The sequence below is a fragment of the Haliotis rufescens genome, unplaced genomic scaffold (genome assembly GCF_023055435.1).
Source record: "Haliotis rufescens isolate VD_foot unplaced genomic scaffold, xgHalRufe1.0.p SCAF_55, whole genome shotgun sequence".
Lineage (NCBI taxonomy): Eukaryota > Metazoa > Mollusca > Gastropoda > Lepetellida > Haliotidae > Haliotis > Haliotis rufescens.
Window position 1 is genome coordinate 982,979 of NW_025964279.1, and position 19,574 is coordinate 1,002,552.

General features: G+C 38.9%; 1 protein-coding gene across 1 annotated transcript in view; it reads left to right on the top strand.

Annotated features, from left to right (window-relative positions):
• LOC124144983 overlaps window positions 1–11,639 on the top strand; it is a 56,985-nt gene extending 45,346 nt beyond the window's left edge. The window contains exons 4-5 of the mRNA XM_046514607.2: window positions 3,647–3,742; window positions 9,737–11,639. Of these exons, the coding sequence (XP_046370563.2) occupies window positions 3,647–3,742; window positions 9,737–10,917 (1,277 nt within the window). The 3' untranslated portion in view covers window positions 10,918–11,639. The remainder of the gene's footprint in view (window positions 1–3,646; window positions 3,743–9,736) is intronic.
• Window positions 11,640–19,574: the final 7,935 nt, after the last annotated feature.

The window sequence follows — 19,574 nt, forward strand, 5'->3', positions numbered from 1 at the left end:
CGTACACTGACAGTGTGGATTGTTGCTAATAATGTCACTCACTGGATTGTCTGGTCCAAACTCTAATATTTACAGGCATCCGTGATACAGTTGGAATATTGCTGAGTGTGGTGATAAACCCCAAACACCAAACACCACAAGTAATACACCACACCACACGTAATACACCACACCACACGTAATACACCACACCACACGTAATACACCACACCACACGTAATACACCACACCACACGTAATACACCACACCACACCACACCACACCACACCACACCACACCACACCACCATTCCACACCACACCACACCACACCACACCACACCACACCACATAACTCCACACCATCACTCCACACCACACCACACCACACCACACCACACCATCACTCCACTCCACTCCACACCACACCACACCACTCCACACCATACCACACCACACCACACCATCACTCCACACCACACCATCACTCCACACCACACCACACCACACCACACCACACCACACCACACCACACCACACCACACCATCACTCCACACCACACCACACCACACCACACCACACCACACCACACCAAACCATCACTCCACACCACACCACACCACACCACACCACACCACACCACACCACACCACACCACACACTGGCATGGAATATCAGTTTCATATTTTTTCTTCATTTTCTGTACAGGTTAAAGTCAAATGCCTTTCTTCTTTTGTACCAGTTATTCTTAGAAGTTATTTTGCCTAAGATCTTTCCATAATGTCACATGTCAAGAATGTGTCACAAGCTTGACATTTACTGATGTCAATTTCAGTACTTAGGTGTCCATTTCACCTTTAAACCTTTACACCATGTAGGTGCTTTTGCCACTGAACCCACTTAGTGCTCTGGCTAATGGCTATTACATCTTGCTCTGCTGTGGTCATCCTTGACTGAGATAGGGCTTTCCGTGCTACATGACCCAGAAATGTTGAAGATGTCAAGAGGGGTGTCTATTTCACTTCCGTAACACAGCATCCAGTTGAGTGTGTTCTCTCTCAATCTAGGTATCATTAACCACAAATGTTGTAACAGAATCTTCTTTTTAACTTGAGATAGTCATGGTTGATAGTCTGAGTGAATGAATGATGTTTTATGTCACAGTTGTCAAATTCCAGCCAAATAACCGTGGCCTGTACAAATTCATCTGGGCCAAGCACAGAAGTGGTTTATGGCACAGCAGCATGTTTGTTTGTTTGTTTTTTAACACCGCACTCAGCAATATTCCAGCTATATGACAGCGGTCTGTAAAATAATCGAGTCTGGACCAGACAATCCAGTGATTGACATCATGAGCATCGAGCCACGCAATTGGGATCGATGACATGTATCAACCATGTCAGCGAGCCTGACCACCCGATCCTGTTAGTCGCCTTTTACGACAAGCATAGTCGCCTTTTACGGCAAGTATGGGTTGCTGAAGACCTATTCTTCCCCCGGAATCTTCACGGGTCTCACAGCAGCATGTGTAATTAAGGGATGGTCCTTGACGTCTTCTGTGTTATTTAAATCTAGGGACCCCTTACTCTAGACTTAAACATTGGGGTAATGACAAGGGCTCCTTGACATTATGTGAGTAATTTTGTACTGTGCATTGGTAACCACCCTGGTGTCAGAGAACAGTGGCACACATTCAGCGTGGTGACATTGTGACCATCCAATCCCTTTTTAGTCACCTTTTACTCCAAGCATGTTGTACTGGGGACCCATCTCCCCTGGAATCCCTTTGCATTTGTCCATGTATTTGGTGCTTTGATGGTAGTCATTCTTGAATACCTGACATCCTTGACAGATTATGATATTAATAATGTTAAATGATTTAAGATTCATGTGGTGTATGTCCCCTATCCAAGACCCGTGAAGATTCCGGGGTAGAACAGGTCTTCAGCAACCCATGCTTGCAGTAAAAGGCGACTATGCTTGTCGTAAAAGGCGACTAACGGGATCCGGTGGTCAGGCTCGGTGACTTGGTTGAAGCATGTCATCGATCCCAATTGAGTGGATCGATGCTCATGATGTCAATCACTGGATTGTCTGGTCCAGACTCGATTATTTTACAGACCGCCGTCATATAGCTGTAATATTGCTGAGTGCGGCGTTAAACAACCAACCAACCAACCCCCATCCAAAACTTCACAATTTGTCAATTTAAATAAACTCCGGCATAAACTTAGTTTTGTGTGTGTTCAAATGGCTCAGCACTCTTGTACTAGCCTGCAGACAAGACAACACACGGCATATTTTACCTTCAATGAAAGGCTAGGCTAACCCTTACTTGTAAGAAAAGACAAATGACTGGCTCCAGGCCAGTGATAATTGATAGTACAACACATCGCTAGGTGACCCACAGGGCAGATTGGCATTTAATAGCTAACATGATCAAAGCTGTGACAAATCTGTGTTGAAAGAGGGCTCTTTATAACAGAAGGAAGTTATGTATTGTGTTTGAATTAAATACTGCTCTAGTCTTATGATCAAACCCAAATTGATAATGGTTCAGGTATTGGACAAATTTATATGTGTTCCTATAAAATTTGTCATATGGACTCGTGACCAAATGCTTGTATTGGTCTGAGTAGAGTTTAATGGTTCATGTCATGGTCATGATGGTGACTGTAAATGCATGATAAGTTTACAAATGTAAAAAAATATTTAGATTTTACTAAAACTGGGCCAGACAGACTAGTGACAAAGAGTTAGCAATGTACCATTGTTTGAGACCCGTGAAGATTCCGGGGTAGAATAGGTCTTCAGCAACCCATGTTTGCCGTAAAAGGTGACTATGCTTGCCGTAAAAGGTGACTGTGCTTGTGGTGAGAGGCGACTAACGGGATCGGGTGGTCAGGCTTGCTGACTTGGTTGATGCATGTCATCGATCCCAATTGAGTGGATCGATGCTCATGATATTAATCACTGGATTGTCTGGTCCAGACTCGATTATTTACAGACCGCCTTCATATAGCTGGAATATTGCTGAGTGCGGCGTTAAACAACAAACCAAACCAAAACCCCAAAAAACCATTGTTTTGAAGTGGGTTAGAAATGGTCTCTCGTCTGTTGTGAGAGGGGGAAGGTACGTGGGGTGGTACGGTGACATAGTTGATGCATGTTATTGTAGCCTGACAGTGATGTGCATTGTTCATAACATCAATAACCGGTTAATCTCTCCCAGACTCTATTATTACAGGCGTGATATATCATTGAATAGTGCTGAGCGTGGCGCTTTCCTTGCATCTGAAGCTGACATGCTGGGGAATCTATCTTCTCTCTCTTTCGGGGCGGTGGATAGCCAAGTGGTTAAAGCGTTGGCTCGTCACACCAAAGACCCGGGTTCGATTCCCCACATGGGTACAATGTGTGAAGCCCATTTTCCGATGTCCCCTGCAGTGATATTGCTGGAATATTGCAAAAAGTGGCATAAAACATCACTCACTCACTCACTCACTCACTCGTACTGACCAATATTTTTTGGACATGTAATAATGATATTGACATCTGAAAAGCTGTCAAGATTTCATTCTCTTCATTTGCCAGTTTCCCTTCATGTTAGATGTAACTAGGAATGTTGCAGGTGTTCTACTACCAACTGTCTGTTGTCCATTGCAGCCATGGGACACCTCCACCTGTCGTTTGAGTACCACATCCACAAGGGCTCACTCAAGATCAGGGTGTGGCAAATCTCCGACCTGCTCCTCCCCCCACGTAAGTACATGTGAAATAACATAGTAAATATTCTCTTACAAATAGCAATTGTGGCCCATATTTTAGTAGAAATCCATAATGAGAATAGCTATCATTTGCTGAAGGTCACTGCACATTATCACAAAATTATTAATTTAACGGGGGATAAATTGTACACACATACAAACTGTCATACGTTTTATATTGTGTAATGATCATTGAATGCAATCTTTAAGCTGGGTTAGAAATTAGCCCTAGTCCTGTAGTCCTTGCCAAACTGCCCAATAGTTAAGGTATCATAAGGACTAGTAGAAATATGCCATTTTTAAGTGATTTGCTATTTGTTATCATTATAAGGACTAGTGGACTAAGAATGTTAAAGGTGTTTAAGGATACATCAAATGTGTCCAATAAGATAGATAAGATAAGATAATATTTATTGCAGAAACGTTCCATTACGGGACAGATGCAATTTTAAAAGACAAGACATTATGATTCATATATACATATATACAGACCAGTTTTACAGATACGTAAACATCCGTCTTTAAAATCAGGGAGGAAAGAATGTTATAAAAACAAACAATGAGAGATTGTTACGATCCTGTTTAGTGCTGCTAAAGCATGTTAATCTTGGGACCATCCAAATTTTGACTTTGAACCACTTTGACCTTTTGACTTTCATGCTTAATTTCCAACACTGCATTACCTGGTCACGCCGCCTACTCCCAACACAAGCAGTACGTCTGTATGAGTTACAGGACCACCCAAGGCGTGACTGCTAGGTCCTGTCTAGTGTCATGTCCGCTCTGGTTTTACATCCTTTGACCAGATAAGTACTTTGTCGGTCAGTCTGTCCACACTTGTGTCCAGTCAGGACTGGAGCGTCATCAGATCTGATTGATGTGGTTGCAGAACTTCAAGGAAGCAGGCCATCTTTCCAAAATATAATCTCAGCAAAATGATATTTGAAAGCCTCTGTTTCAATGGAAGTTTCAACAGATTGCTTAATGGAACAGGGGCCAAGACATTACTTTGATGTCAATGAACCCAATCCATAGTTGGCTTGCCGTAAAAGGCGACAATGCTTGTCACAAGAGGCGACTTACGGGATTGGGTGGTCAGGCTCGCTGACTTGGTTGATGCATGTCATCGTGTCCCACTTGCGTGGATGTGAGATGGGCCCCCACCTGAGATAAGGTCACTCGTACTCATGTCTGATGTCAGTGAATCGCAGATTTCTGCAACTCTCACAAAAACTCTCTCACATTTATTTGTCAAAGAAATAATACAATATTATCTACAGTTTATATTGACAATAATATACTTAATAGTATTCTGACATTAGAATAATTGTAAAACAAATATATTAAATGGTCAGATTTTGAGGAAAACTGTGCTAATTTTGGACAAAATTAGCTGTTTTTTTTACAGCAAGATTTTTGAATGTACATTTTTTTAATATTTACTTTCTTACAAAAGTGTTTGTAACATCTTGTGGAGAAGTGACGGGTAGCCTGCAGAAGGTGATGCTAGGTGAATCAGCATCATACCTTTACTTGTGGATTTCTACAAAGTTACTTTGGCCTTCCTCTCACATGAAGCTGGTTGTGTGATGCTTGACACATCATTAGTAGCATAGAACAGTGTTCAGCCTCTAGCAATATGCATCTGTTATAAAGTGGTAGAACTGGAAACACAGTTTAGCGACCAGTCTCTAATTATGTACAGTTTTTGCTTTTACGCCGTCCCATACACAAAAATATGCAAAGGTAAAATACTGGGACACAAAAAACAAATCTAGATGCGTCCTTGAGATGCCTAGAAATTCTATTTCAATCTAAATAATGTTAACTTCAGACGTAACTTGTTTTGGTTTGGTTTGTCTTTCACTCGAGAGCACAGTCCAAAAAGCCATGTGACAAGCGTGTATCCAGTCATATTTCTCTTCCATGCCTGTCTGTAACTGCATCGCTGATTGGTTTAAAAAACAGAAATAGAAACGTAAGCCAAACGCAGACCTCGTAACAATATTTTGTCCATATCACTTCCAGAAATGCTATCAGAAGATGCCAAAAGTTTGAGCGAGAAGAATATGAACACCAACATTTAATTTCTTCAAGCATTTTGACTTGATCTACAGGACTTGTGTTAATTTTTAAACCTGATGAAATTTTGCCAATGTGTTCATGAGATTTAGTCATAACTGAAGCTGTTGTTCGATCTAAAATTCATGTCATTATGTATTCTTGATGAAACTTGCAAACAGAAGCCTGAAAATGTCCTTCTAGAATGTTAATAAGCGGCACCATGAATCATCCTGCAGTAATCGGTCAGTTAATGAGCTTGCTGACATTCTCAGCATAATCAGTGCTCTGTAATGGCTGACATTTCTCCAGTACTGCCTGATTGAAACCAGTTAAGCCAGACTTTTCATTTTTTTGGTTGAAAGATTCAAAAGTGAAACATTTTGTCGGGAGGTCTTGAAAAAGTAAAAATGACATGCATTGTACAGGATATTTTTAATCATCTTAAAGTTTGATTTTGCTTGGTTGGTGATAAAATAGAATAATCTTGGTCTGGCTTGGTCCTCATGAATATTATAAAATGCTGGAAAAACATTGTTTTAGTCCCATAAAAATGCCTTGGATTATTTTTATTGTCAAGGCAATCGTAACCGTCGGCTGAATTAAAAAACCTTGTCATTCAGGTTTATTTTTTTTGTATTTTCAATTTTTTAAGGTCAGATGAATGAACCAAGCAAACAAATGTAAGGTCTCCGTGAACTCATGTCCTATATGTTTAGTGCTGTCATTAAAGGCTGGCCGATGGCTCTGTAGATTACATGTAAATACCAGGTACATATTTATCCCTAGGCTCTGTAAAACCTGAATTTTCAATCACCTGTCAATGTGATGAAATTAAACAGTTTTTACAAAGCAAGTGACCGACTTTGACCAGTCTATCTTGCACCAGAAGTGGGTAGTCCAGTGGTCTAAGGTGCTGCTATTGGCTGGAAAAAGTTATGTAATGTAGCCAGAAAGGAATGTGGATATGATAATTGATTCTCTTCTCATATTTTTATGTATTGAGTCAAATTCAGTTTCAGAAAAGGGGTGCAACAAAACTCCCAACATGACGCTACTTTGGCATATTTGTACAACTCATGCATGCAAAATAATTTTTATAACTGGCTTCATAGAATAAATTGTTAAGTTTGCCCTTCAGGCTGCAGAAACTTATTTTAACTGGGCCTTTTTTATTTTTGCTGTACCATTGGCACTGTTATCAGAGAGGAAATTTAAACCTTATTTTGTTGATTATCAGACGTTGCCCACACACTGCTGATAAACATAACAGGAAGTGGTGAGCTGGAAAAATGTTTTACATACCGTATTTGACGTAATATGCGCTTGGGGTGCTCTCAAAATTAGAAATAGGGGGCTCTTATCATATTAGAATATAATTTTGGTGAGAAAAAAGATCGTATATTTCATGGTTTATGCTAACAGCCTGAAATGGTACAAAAGAAAAGTATGTGTGTATTATACACGACAGATATATTTTCCAGAATTCAATTGCCCGTAATTAAGGGTGCATATAACACACAAGTGCGTATTAAACATAATAAATAAGTCTTGTGTACATTGATCATTTGGAAGGGGTGCTAATTGGGATTGTTCACTAGCCAATATACATGTACAGTGTATTAGCAAAATATCGACGTGGGCGCTTATTAGAGCGGCACGCTTATTACGTCGAATACGGTATGTGTAATTTCATGACAGGTTAATGATTTCAGATTTATTTTGAATTGGAAAATGTGCAGAACTGCCCCATTTAGGAGATATGTCGCACATCATAACTGATAGAGACGCAACAATGCCACACTGTAGAGGGAACACTGCCCAAACATGATCAGATCAGCTCCACAACAGTTTGTAGACTGTCTGGTCAGCAGATTATTAGAGATGTTATCAATAACCCTGGTCTTTTATATCATTGTGTGTGATATCCTGAAATTCATTTTTTTAAATACTAATTTAAGAGCAGCTTCATATTTTTCTGTATCTGTTAACGAAGGCCCTTCGTCATAATGAATAAATTGCAGGTGATTCTGTGGCTTTTGATTGGGCAACCAAGCAAAAGATTTTGCATTTTTGTTTCCACAAACAAAAAAGAAAATAGGACACACCCACCTCACAAACTATTGTTTCCTGATTGGCTTGAGTCATGTTGCCGATTTTGTACTGTTGTCTACAGTTTCTTGTGTTAATGATTAAACAAGCAGTCTGTGAAGCTATTATTATGATGTATTTATTTACAAGAATTAACTTCAATTTCTTTGTGACATTTATGGAATTATAAATATAAAAATCATTCTGCACTCTTTGCATAAATCCGCTACACATTTATACCTACAAAAAACGAAGAAAATATTGAAGTCAAATTGTAAGAGGTGTATGATATGTTTATGATATAAGAATTATTTTGTAATGAAAAACGTGGCCAAAATCTCCATAGAAGATATTTCTTGCATCATGGCTGATATATAGATATGCAACACTCTAGACATGAGCACTTTCAAGACAAAATATGACAGAATTTGATTTTGTAAATAATAATGTTTAAATTCTTTATTAAGCTAATGTTGTCTAGGGGGGTTGTCATTGATTGATTAGAAAGTTTAGTATTGTTATATAGGCGCAAAAGTATCACTTTATATCGATTAATAACAAAATTAGTTATTCTGTTTATGTATAGACCTGCATTTAATCAACCTGATGCTAAATATGAACTAGACTGATCCATCAAAATGTTAAAAAATTGAATCTTCTGCCTTCATATTGTCCATCTTAACCAGGGGGCATGGGTGGCCCAGTCGTCTAAGGCGCCGCGATTCGCTGTGCAGAGTTGCGTCCCTTGGGCACGCCAGAAACCTATGATTGTGGGTTCGAATCCCAGTTCGCCCCGATTATGTGTCTGGGTTTGTCAGCACCATATCCGTGCTCGTGGGTTTCACCGAAGTGGTAAACGTCTAAGACATGCATCAATTGGGGCTTTCCTCCCACATTAAGCTGTCACGCCGCGATATAACTGGAATACTGTTAAAAGCGGCGTTAAACCCAACTCACTCACTCCATCTTAACCATGGTAATCTTATGATGTGTAAACATGTCTGTGACAGTGAAAAATTAATTTGTATCAATATTCATAAATTTGTTTGGATAAAGTATGGACATTAAACATTTATAGATACATCAATATAAGGGAGTGGAGTACTCTGTTTGGGTGGGTGGGTGCTGAGTAGGACACACAGTACTACCCATACCTGTGGTTAGTCACGTGATATATTGTTTAATGACAAAAACTCTCTATAGCTCAGTGGTTACTCTACAAGTCACTATTGTTTGCAGACCCGTGAAGATTCCGGGGTAGAATAGGTCTTCAGCAACCCATGCTTGCCGTAAAAGGTGACTATGCTTGTCGTAAAAGGTGACTAACAGGATCGGGTTGTCAGACTCGCTGACTTGGTTGATGCATGTCTTTGATCCCAATTGCGTGGATCGATGCTCATGATATTAATCACTGGATTGTCTGGTCCAGACCCGATTATTTACAGACCGCCGTCCTATAGCTGGAATATTGCTGAGTGTGGCGTTAAACAACAAACCAGCAACCAGACTATTGTTCGCATTTCTGATGATGCACACATTCCTTTTGACTTGTATATGTTCGAGTAAAGATAAAGCTTCAGTCAACTTCAGCATGATCTGATCGTTTTGTACATGTATCTAAATATCTTTTGCAAGTGCTGCGGTAAAACAATACCCAATGACACATTTTGTTCCCAACTCTTCAGATCTTCAGTAGGTATACCTGGGTTGGGTCGGGAAATATAGGGTGTTGGGTACCCGGGTTGAAAATATTTACTCATCACCCCTTAATCAATATCACAATATTTGATAACATCCATAATTATAGTAGTTTGATATTTGTTTGTATATTTTTCAGCTCATACATCAATGATCAACACTATCTTTGTTCGGAGTTACCTCATCCCAGACAAACCCAAGAAGACCAACAGGAGGACTGAAGAGGTGAAGGTCGCTCCTAGTGAGGCCCACGTCGCAACCAACCGTTCTGCAGAGAATCCAGGAATCCAGTACGTCTTCATGCCATCCAATTTTCATTTCGCAATGCCGCTGCAATACACCGGCGTGACAAAGGAAATCATCAACGAGAGAAGTGTTCAAATCGAAGTCTGTATGACACAAAGGTACACAAAGCGGATTTTCTTGGTTGCGATGATCAACATGCCGCTCAAGCTTGCTGTGAAGAAGCTTATACGAGAAAAGATCCCATTAATTCCATGCATGAACTATACAATCCCCAACAACATGAAAGTTTACAGTGCCAGTGAACTGCAATTGGAGAGTAGCCTTGGAGTGTTTTATAGTTCGCCTATGTTGCAAGACTTTGGTAAGGGAGATTCACTGTCTGTGCCTCAGACACCAAGATCCGCCAGTGATATTGAACTTCACGGAATTACCATTCATGAAGAGAAAGTGCCTTCAACGTCCATTAATATGCATAACGGGTCACATGATTTTGACTTTGAACCAGAGCTAGATGAGGTCAAGGTCAAGCGAAAAATTGTACCTGATTTCAGTAGTATAGACATTCCTGCCAGTGACCAGGTGTTGCCAGGTCAATTGGAGGAGGTCAAAGTTCAAGGTCAGAAAAAGAATGGAAAGGATTGTGTGGTGAACGTGGGTTCAGGGGATCAGAGTGCAAACTCAAATCACAAACTCAAGAGAATCAAGCCACCAAAATTCAATGGTGACATGGAGATTGAGATGGAAAATGTACCGAAGTCTGTCCCCAGTCCTGTACATTTAGAGGAAGCTGTTGCTTCTCCAGGTCCATCACGGCCAGAAACTCCAGTCTGGGATTACTACGACTTTGATGATTTTGAGCTAGGAATGGAACCAATTGCAAATGACGTTGAGAGTAACACAGAAAATGGCAGTGATGCTAAAATGGATTACAAAGGTGTAAATCTCAGTCAGTCGGCCGTTGCTGCCATGCAAGGAAAATCAACCTCAAAGGTCAAGGACGTCAACCAACCAAGGTCATATATTCCGACAATAGTTGTGGATGATATTGAGAATGAAGAAATGATTCGATTATAGGTGGTGCCTCATGGAATATATGTTTATCATTGTGAAATATTTGTGGATATGATATGTTGCATTTTTGTGGATATGCAATGAGGTTCTGTGATAGCTTAGTACAAGCTCAGTTCGTTTGTGGATATTCTAGTGCCAGCTTATTCTGTTTGTGGATATATTACTAAATATTCTTTGGTAGTAACACAAGAATTTCCGTTCAGTGCCAGCCACGAAGAAGACACGGCTACTGATATTTTCAAGTTACCTGTGCATATAGTATGGATGTGGATCTATATATATACAGCTATATTTACCAGCTCCTATGGATATAGATATTTATGTGGTAGTGTTATCTTCCAACCCATATATACAACAGCTGAAGGAAGTGCACTTATAGAAAGTCTACAAGCAAGTGTTGTGCCTTAGCAGAGACAATTGTCTCTGTCCTTATCCAATGAATGGCTAGCTTCCAGGAACTGGCCACCATGTGTCGGTCTTTGTCCACTGTCCTGGATGTGAGAATCTCACAGTGTCCAGGCTTACAGGTTGGATGTATGATGCTCCCTGTCTCCTTGTGGATTCAATTGGATGCAATTTCATTTTGTGTGCAAATTGCATCGAAGAGTGAATTATCGTATTCGACATAATAAGCGCCCAGGGCGCTCTCAAAATTAGAAATAGGGGGCTCTTATTAGAATGTTATTTTGGTGAAAAAAACAGAGTTGAAAGATAAATTTCGTGGTTTATGCTGACAGCCTGAAATGTTTATGTACGACAGATATATTTTTCCAGAATTAACTGCCCATAATTAAGGGTGCATATAACACACGAGTGAGTATTATACGTGAATAAAGTCTTGTGTACATTGATCACATGGAAGGGGTGCTAATTGGGTTTGTTCACTAGCCAATATCTTAGCAAATGTTGCCGTGGGCGCTTATTACGTCGAATACGGTAGTTACATTTTTTACTCTTGGCTGTTCTACAAGGAAACCTAAATTATCGTGTTCAAAATTATGGTATTAAGTCAAAGGGGTTCTGACCATGGCCCTGTTCCACAAAGCTATCTTAGTGCTACGACTATTGTAGAACTGAATTCTTAGAAGGTATAGAAGTTGGAGTAACATGAATACATGCCACTGTTATGGATAACAACTTCTTTATTCTTTGAAATGGCGTTTAGGGGTACCCCTTTATCAGGTAAATAGTAAAGATATCAATAGTATTCACTATTGAGTTAAATTTTATGTTAAAGTATGGGAGTTACAATGATCTTTGCATGAAGATTGCTTCACGGAACAGTTCCCAGGTCAGCATCCTGAATTTAAAACTTGGATATTGAGGAGTTGTTCTGTTGTCAAAGCCTTAAGGAATACATTGGGAACACTGATGTTTTTTCAGGCTTTTTGATAAAACTGTGACTAACCTGATTAGAAATGAAACATTTGTGTTGGGTAGAGTGTTATAGTACATTTAACTTGTAATGGCATCAAATTTTCCTCACCAATCTCAAGTAAATAACCTGATAAAAAGTAGTACATCTGTTGAAATTCGTTTAAACAAATTCAAAGAAAAAAGTGATCTGTCAGTAGCCACAGCATTTGGACGCTGTAAATCAGGACAAACCCTAAAACATGTTCAGTGCCTTATCCAGACTTACATCATCCGACTTGGGTTTTGCTTTCGAGATTGTGACGTTGTAAGGTAACACCATTCGAGTAATGCAGTAAATAGATACCAAAATGGATTCTGTACAGGATAAACACCTTTTTAGAATATACACCTTTTCATCTTTGCACTGAGAGCTTTAAACCGCCAAGTATGACCAAGTGTTCTTAGAATATGCCTGAATGGATACCTCTTTTGAGTACTTTTGTCCTGTGTGGCAAATGACAGTGCAGAGTTATTTCTTTTGTATAACAAGGACTTGTTCCTATGGTTACAGTGAAGAGGTTTGGTGTTACATATTGTTGGTTTAAGAAGTTGTTGTGTTAGGGCCTTGTTGTTAAATGGCTTTTAATACAGTATAATGCAGTTAGTCAACTGATCCAATGTGTTTAAAGCTGTTACGAAAATAGTAGCAGGAAGACATGCCGTTGAAAGTTAATTTTACATTTTATGAATGCTCATGAATATTTATGTGGAGACTGAATGTTTAACAAATTTATGCCGGAGCCAGCTGGTCGTTCACAACACGTTGTCATGTATATGTGTACAATGTGCCAGTCTCATGATTGTGTGCCTGTTTTACACTGGTTTACATGGATCAAATACCTTGGAACTTAACCACCTGATTGAAATCCCTGCCTGTAAATTGTTTTCAGGCAAAGACCATCACCCTTCAGATTGCTTCTGGATGGGGAAGGGTATTGGATGTGTAAAGTGTTTCACATTGCTTTACAATGCACAAGACCATATTGAAATACGTATCACAATATATTGTATAATTAAACATTTTGAATTCAGAAGCAATTTGAAACGTCAGTGCAGGATATGAAGTTCACAAATAGAATAGCATAATGTTTAGTCATTCTATAAATACGCAAAGATGCACGCTCCGGGACAGTGATGACTTGGTGTTAACCACTGCCACAGAAGAACTCCAAGAAGCGAACTTACATTATGTAATTACGGAAACATTTCAAAGGTATTTGGCAAGTGGATAACTCATGATAAAAATCACTATTTGAAATCACCCAAAAACCGAACATTAAAATATAATATTGTGATACGTATCATGGTGAAAATAAACCTCAATTTACTATTATACCGGTAATACAGCACACCCCTACTACTGGAGAACTTGTAGAGCAGTTGACCTGTTGTACCAAGTCTCTCTGTTCAAAGTGTCTGTGACCTAAGTTCACCTAATTGAGTGGGCACTGACGCATTATAAGGAGCCTCTCCTTCATTATCTTTTTTTCATGGATTTCCTTATTTAAGCATCCTCAATAATCCAATGTATACTACCCAAAAGACAGATTAACTATAGTAATATGAAGGAATCAGGTGTTCTTTAACTTCTTTTGAGTTGTATATCATCTTCCCAAGGCAAAGGAGTTAACTGACCATAAAAGTCCAGTTTCCACCCTTGCCGAACTAGGCTGGTATTATGGAGTTACATTTTGGCTGGACTAACGAGTCTATGCATAGTCCCATCAAAATCGCGTAATGAAATTGACATCCTGTTCGTAAACTGTCATACAGATTTTGGTCGCGTGCAGGATTTGCAAAGCACGTCTACCGCCAGCTCGGCGTCAAAAGATATTTTCAAAATCATTTCATGTTTTAAATCAAAGTGGTCACGTGATTTGATGCACTTCCTGAAGTAAGACCCGTTTTATTACAATATACATTTTGATTCTCTTTCGGATCATCTTGACTGGGTCCCCCAATTTTGTTTGAAGCAAATGTAAGTGATATGAGAGGTGGAATCTGATTGGTCAATACGATGGACATAGAAGGGACATAACTCGTAATAGCCACTGGTGGCACTACGATCGAGCCCAGAAATTCCAGCCTAGTTCGGCAAGGGTAGAAACTGGACTTTTTCGCAGTTAACGCCCTTTCCACGGGAAGATGGTTGTATATATGTTAAGTACTATATATATATGAATGATGAGTTTATACGTCTTTATCTCAAATTTATTGTATTGTATACATCTTTAATCACTTCCTACTCTTCATACTGATACTAATGTTGAATTGCATGGAAGCACCCTGAACAGCGTGTTGATGCGTCTACAGCTCTGATGACATGACCTTGATAAATGTTTTGTAGGTGAAGAGATGATCTTGTTTAAGTATTCATATTTTGTTTGACCAAATTGATATTATTAATATATAAAAATGCATTCCTTTATGTCTTCATCATCACCAGATACAATGTTTCAAACCATGTGTTTGCTTTCGATCAAGTTAGCATGGAAGCATACAGAAACTGAAAGTTCCTGATCCTACTAATGTTACTGGGTACTGCAATTGACTCTGGTTCGATTTGCCACAAAGGTACAACTTGTGAGGTCCACCATACAAGGTGCACCCTGTTGTAATATGGCTTTTACAGACAAAAACTGCTTCATTGTACAGCTCTTCTACTTGTCACTAAAACAATTACCGAATTTGCTGTAGTAAGCACCCTGCCAATTATTTTGCCAGAGACAAATGGTAATATATCATCAACATTTGACAGCACATTCTTTTATATGATTACCAAATTTGAAACATATCTTCAGGAGGTTTGGGATGATAATAAGTCAATGTTCTAGAAATTGAACAGGGCCTGTTCCACAATGCTATCTTAGCGCTAAGACTGTCGTAAGTCTATGTTAAAGTATGGGAGTTACGATCGTCTTACGGCTACGATCGCTTTGTGGAACGGGACCCAGATCTGAAGCTCTACCTTCTCCAACCCCTGACAAACTGTTAGATGCAGCTAAAACCAAACATTTACATATTTTCTTGTGTATCTTACAGATCTATTTTACAGAAAACAGCAAAGCAGAAGTGGTATATTATTCCCCAGTTACTATTATAAAAAATGTTTCAGTTTTATTGACTGTGGAACCAAGTTTGATAAAATTATCTTAAAAAGAAATTAACTTTGAAAATGATTTTAATGACAGTCCTCATTTACCAATTTTCTAAGCACTCAGGGTACTTTTTACTGTGGATACGGTAGTCATTGTTGAAACACAGAAATAGGTTGACTTATAAGTGAATAATTTATTAATGTAGGAATTCAGGATGTGGTTTTAGGAATGTCAATTTACATTAGGCCTGTGTATTGACCTGGATTTTGTATAGCAATATATTGCCATACTTTAACCTGTAGTGCGTATTGCAATATACCGTATTCGACGTAATTAGCGCCCAGGGTGCTCTCAAAATTAGAAATAGGGGGTGCTCATTAGAATAAAATTTTGATGTGAAAAAAAAAACAGTTGAAAGATCGTAAATTTCGTGGTTTATGCTGACAACCTGAAATGATACAAAAGAAAGGTCTGTGTGTATTATACACGACAGATATATTTTCCAGAATTCAATTGCCCATAAATAAGGTTGCATATAACACACAAGTGTGTATAATACACGAATAAACAAGTCATGTGTACATTGATCAATCGGAAGGGGTGCTCATTGGGATCGTTCACGAGCAATTATTGCCATGGGCGCTTTTTAGAGCAGGGCGCGTCAAATATGGTATTGCCAATTTACATTTTCATGAGTTAATCAGACACCTTAATTATATACTCTTGGTATTGAGAGCAACACAAACAGGCTATCACTGTGAGGAGCTTGATAGTCGCGACGTGTACACGCTAATTGATAAAAAGATCGTCAGGCAAGTTGTATCAGAAAGATACTATTTTCCATCTCCATATCGATTAGGAACACATAAATATACTTATTTATATTTTCCCCAATATATTGCTACATTTACAAACGTATCGCAATACATATTGCCGAAGATTTGCACCACAATATACAGGTGTACCGGTAATACCCCACACCCCCAGTTTCCATAAAGGCTAGGTGTTAGGTTTTCATGAAAGAGCCTGTTTGAAATGAAATTATACAATACTATCAACATGAAGGTGTTTGGAAATAAGAATAGTTTCAAACACAGCATTTTGTTGGGGTGTTAGAACAATATGGGGCAGGTCATTCTGTGAAAGAAAATAATCTCCCAATAGAAGGGAGTAAGAATCCAGGTCGACTCCCTAGCCTTGCTGGCCATCCACCAACATGAAACCGAATCTCTCAGTTCATGCCTCAAAGGCGATGTATAATCTCACAGAGGAGAGTCATGTATTTGTAATGCTAATATCAGGTAGGAAAGATAGTGGCAGTGGCGTTTGATAAAATATAACCTGATTAACAAGTCCCACACAAACAGTGAACATGTTGTTACAACAGATGCCGGAAGGCTAACCTCTTGTGTGAGATGTTTTAATTACCGTATTGGACGTAATAAGCGCCCTGCTCTAATAAGTGCGATATTTACTAATATATTTGCCCGTGAACAATCCCAATTAGCACCCCTTCCGATTGATCAATGTACAAAAGACTTATTTATTCGCGTATAATACGCATTCTGGAAACATATATCTGTCGTATATAAACATTTCAGGCTGTCAGCATAAACCACAAAATTTATCTTTCAAGGCTGTTTTTTTTCATCAAAATAACAATCTACTCAGAGCCCCCCATTTCTAATTTTGAGAGCACCCTGGGCGTTTATTACGCGAATACGGTAATTCATCTATTGAAAGTGAAATTTGTACTTTGGCTTTTTGAGAATATGTTCTTTGCCGGATATTTCACTGTATTTTTAATAAATCTTGAAATTAACTCACAACCACCGACAACATGTTCTCATATTCCAGATATATTTATTTCTTATTTCGGCCAGATCAGTTTAACTTCATGTTTTACAGATTTGTCCCCCCAAAATATTTAAGGGCAGGAGAGGTGAGAATAAATATAAGAATAAGACTTTTAAGTGAATGAGTGAGTGAATTTAGTTTTGCGCTGCTTTTAGCAATATTCCAGCAATATCAAGGCAGGAGGCACCAGAAATGGGCTTCACACATTGTACCCATGTTGGGAATCAAACCTGGGTCCTTGGCGTGATGAGCAAATGCCTTAACCACTAGGCTACCCGACCTCCCCCACTCTCTTTTGAAGTTTGGGTTAATTTAGGGAAATACAGTATCAAGGTGAAGTCTTGGCTGAAGCAGGGAAGAGAATAGCTAAGTCAAAATTTCAATGAAATATGAATACATGTATTTCCAATTACAGATTTGGGAGGCTTAAAAGTAATTAAATTCTTCTGGCCTGACTTTAAATCCTCCAGTAAACTGACATTGAAATAAACATGCTGTATATTGTTGACCTTTTCACATTTTGCCACATTTAAAACCAGAAATGGCTAGATATGGTGTTATCTAGAAAATGTCATTAAAACATTTAACGCTTTGTCCTTTACCTTGGTAAACAAAGCACGTCCACAGTTTACTGTGAATCTACCAAACTGATTGAAGGAAAATACCTGGACCTTGCCCTTAGCAATAAATCTAATGATAATGCATAGGATTTTCTGTTTCTCATCGTATTACCAATATGTTATGATCGTTCACAGTGTATACAATATTTAGCAATTTCTCTGAAAATTAAGATGTTGTACTCCGTTATGTCATACACTATCCTGCTGGAATCTCAAAACCTATCTGAAAGACTGCATCTTGAGTCCCCTTTAGTTTGTCAGGAATATATATTTCCAGTTTAACTAAACCTTGGTTCATTGTCATGCTGTATTGTGTATAGAAAGATCACACCCAGAATGCTGTGTACACTACTGAAATTCAATTTTATGTTTTTATAGATCTTGTAATAGGTGAATCATATGAATGAAAGCATGACCCTTTCAAACACATAACTTCTAAACATACATATTTTGTAACAGGCGTTGTGTGCTATCTATTTTAAGAAACTTGCATGGCAACTATTTACAACCCAAGGAAATCATATAAGTCAGTGAAATACAGAGGTGTATTACGTTCTGTTGTAAGAATCTCACACAGGTTGTATGTTTCAAATGTACATGTACTATACTAAATCAGGTCAACAATAGCTTGCATGGAGGGTTATGGCCCAGTCATTTATACAAGGCAGCTGGGCTGATCTGAACTAGGGGAGATAACCCATTCACACATTAAAAAAAAATCATGTTTTTGTTATATGTAATAAATATTTAAAAAGTGTTTTTTCCAGAAAAACAGGTGTATCGGCATTAAGAAAAGGGCATCTTTTTTAGTAAAAAAATTAAAAAGAAACTTTATATACCAGAACATGCATATTCATACTAAAAGGTTTCTTAAGAATATTCCAATGAAACAGTCTCTTGGCACCATTGCAGACCAGTAAAGTAAGGTTAGGTATTTTCCCACCCAGATTTGATACCTGAAGAAAGTAAAAGCCGTCTTTATTCGGCATAACACCAAAACCAATTACTGGCAAATCCTTCAGCATTGTTATCCGTCACTCTTCATGTTATCAATTTCAAGACAAAATCCTCAAATGGATTGGTAATCCCTGCTGATGCTTCTTTCACGTAACTGGATTCCTGCTAGATTCTGGCACAGTGGTACTTTGACATTCTGCCATGAAGCCCGAGCAAACAGACATGTGTTGGAAGCTGATTGTTCATTTGTATTTGGATGCTGGACAAATTAGCGTGTAACAAGAAAGATCTGTTGGTGATCGGACTCTGCAACTGATAGCGTTCCTGGGATTTCATGACTTCCATCACTGTGTCAACTGGTGGGAATTGTTTCTTGGATACCGTTTTATTGATTTGTTTCTCAATATTGCTTGATAAGAGTGAGTGAGTGAGTTGGGTTTAACGCCGCTTTTAACAGTATTCCAGTTATATCACGGCGTGTCAGCTTAATGTGGAAGGAAAGCCCGAAGTGATGCAGGTCTCAGACGTTTACCACTTCGGTGAAACCCACGAGCACGGGTATGGTGCTGACAAACCTAGAAACATAATTGGGGCGAACCGGGATTCGAACCCACAATCATAGGTTTCTGGCGTGCCCAAGGGACGCAACTCTGCACAGCGAATCGCGGCGCCTTAGACGACTGGGCCACCCGTGCCCCCCTCAAAGATAAGA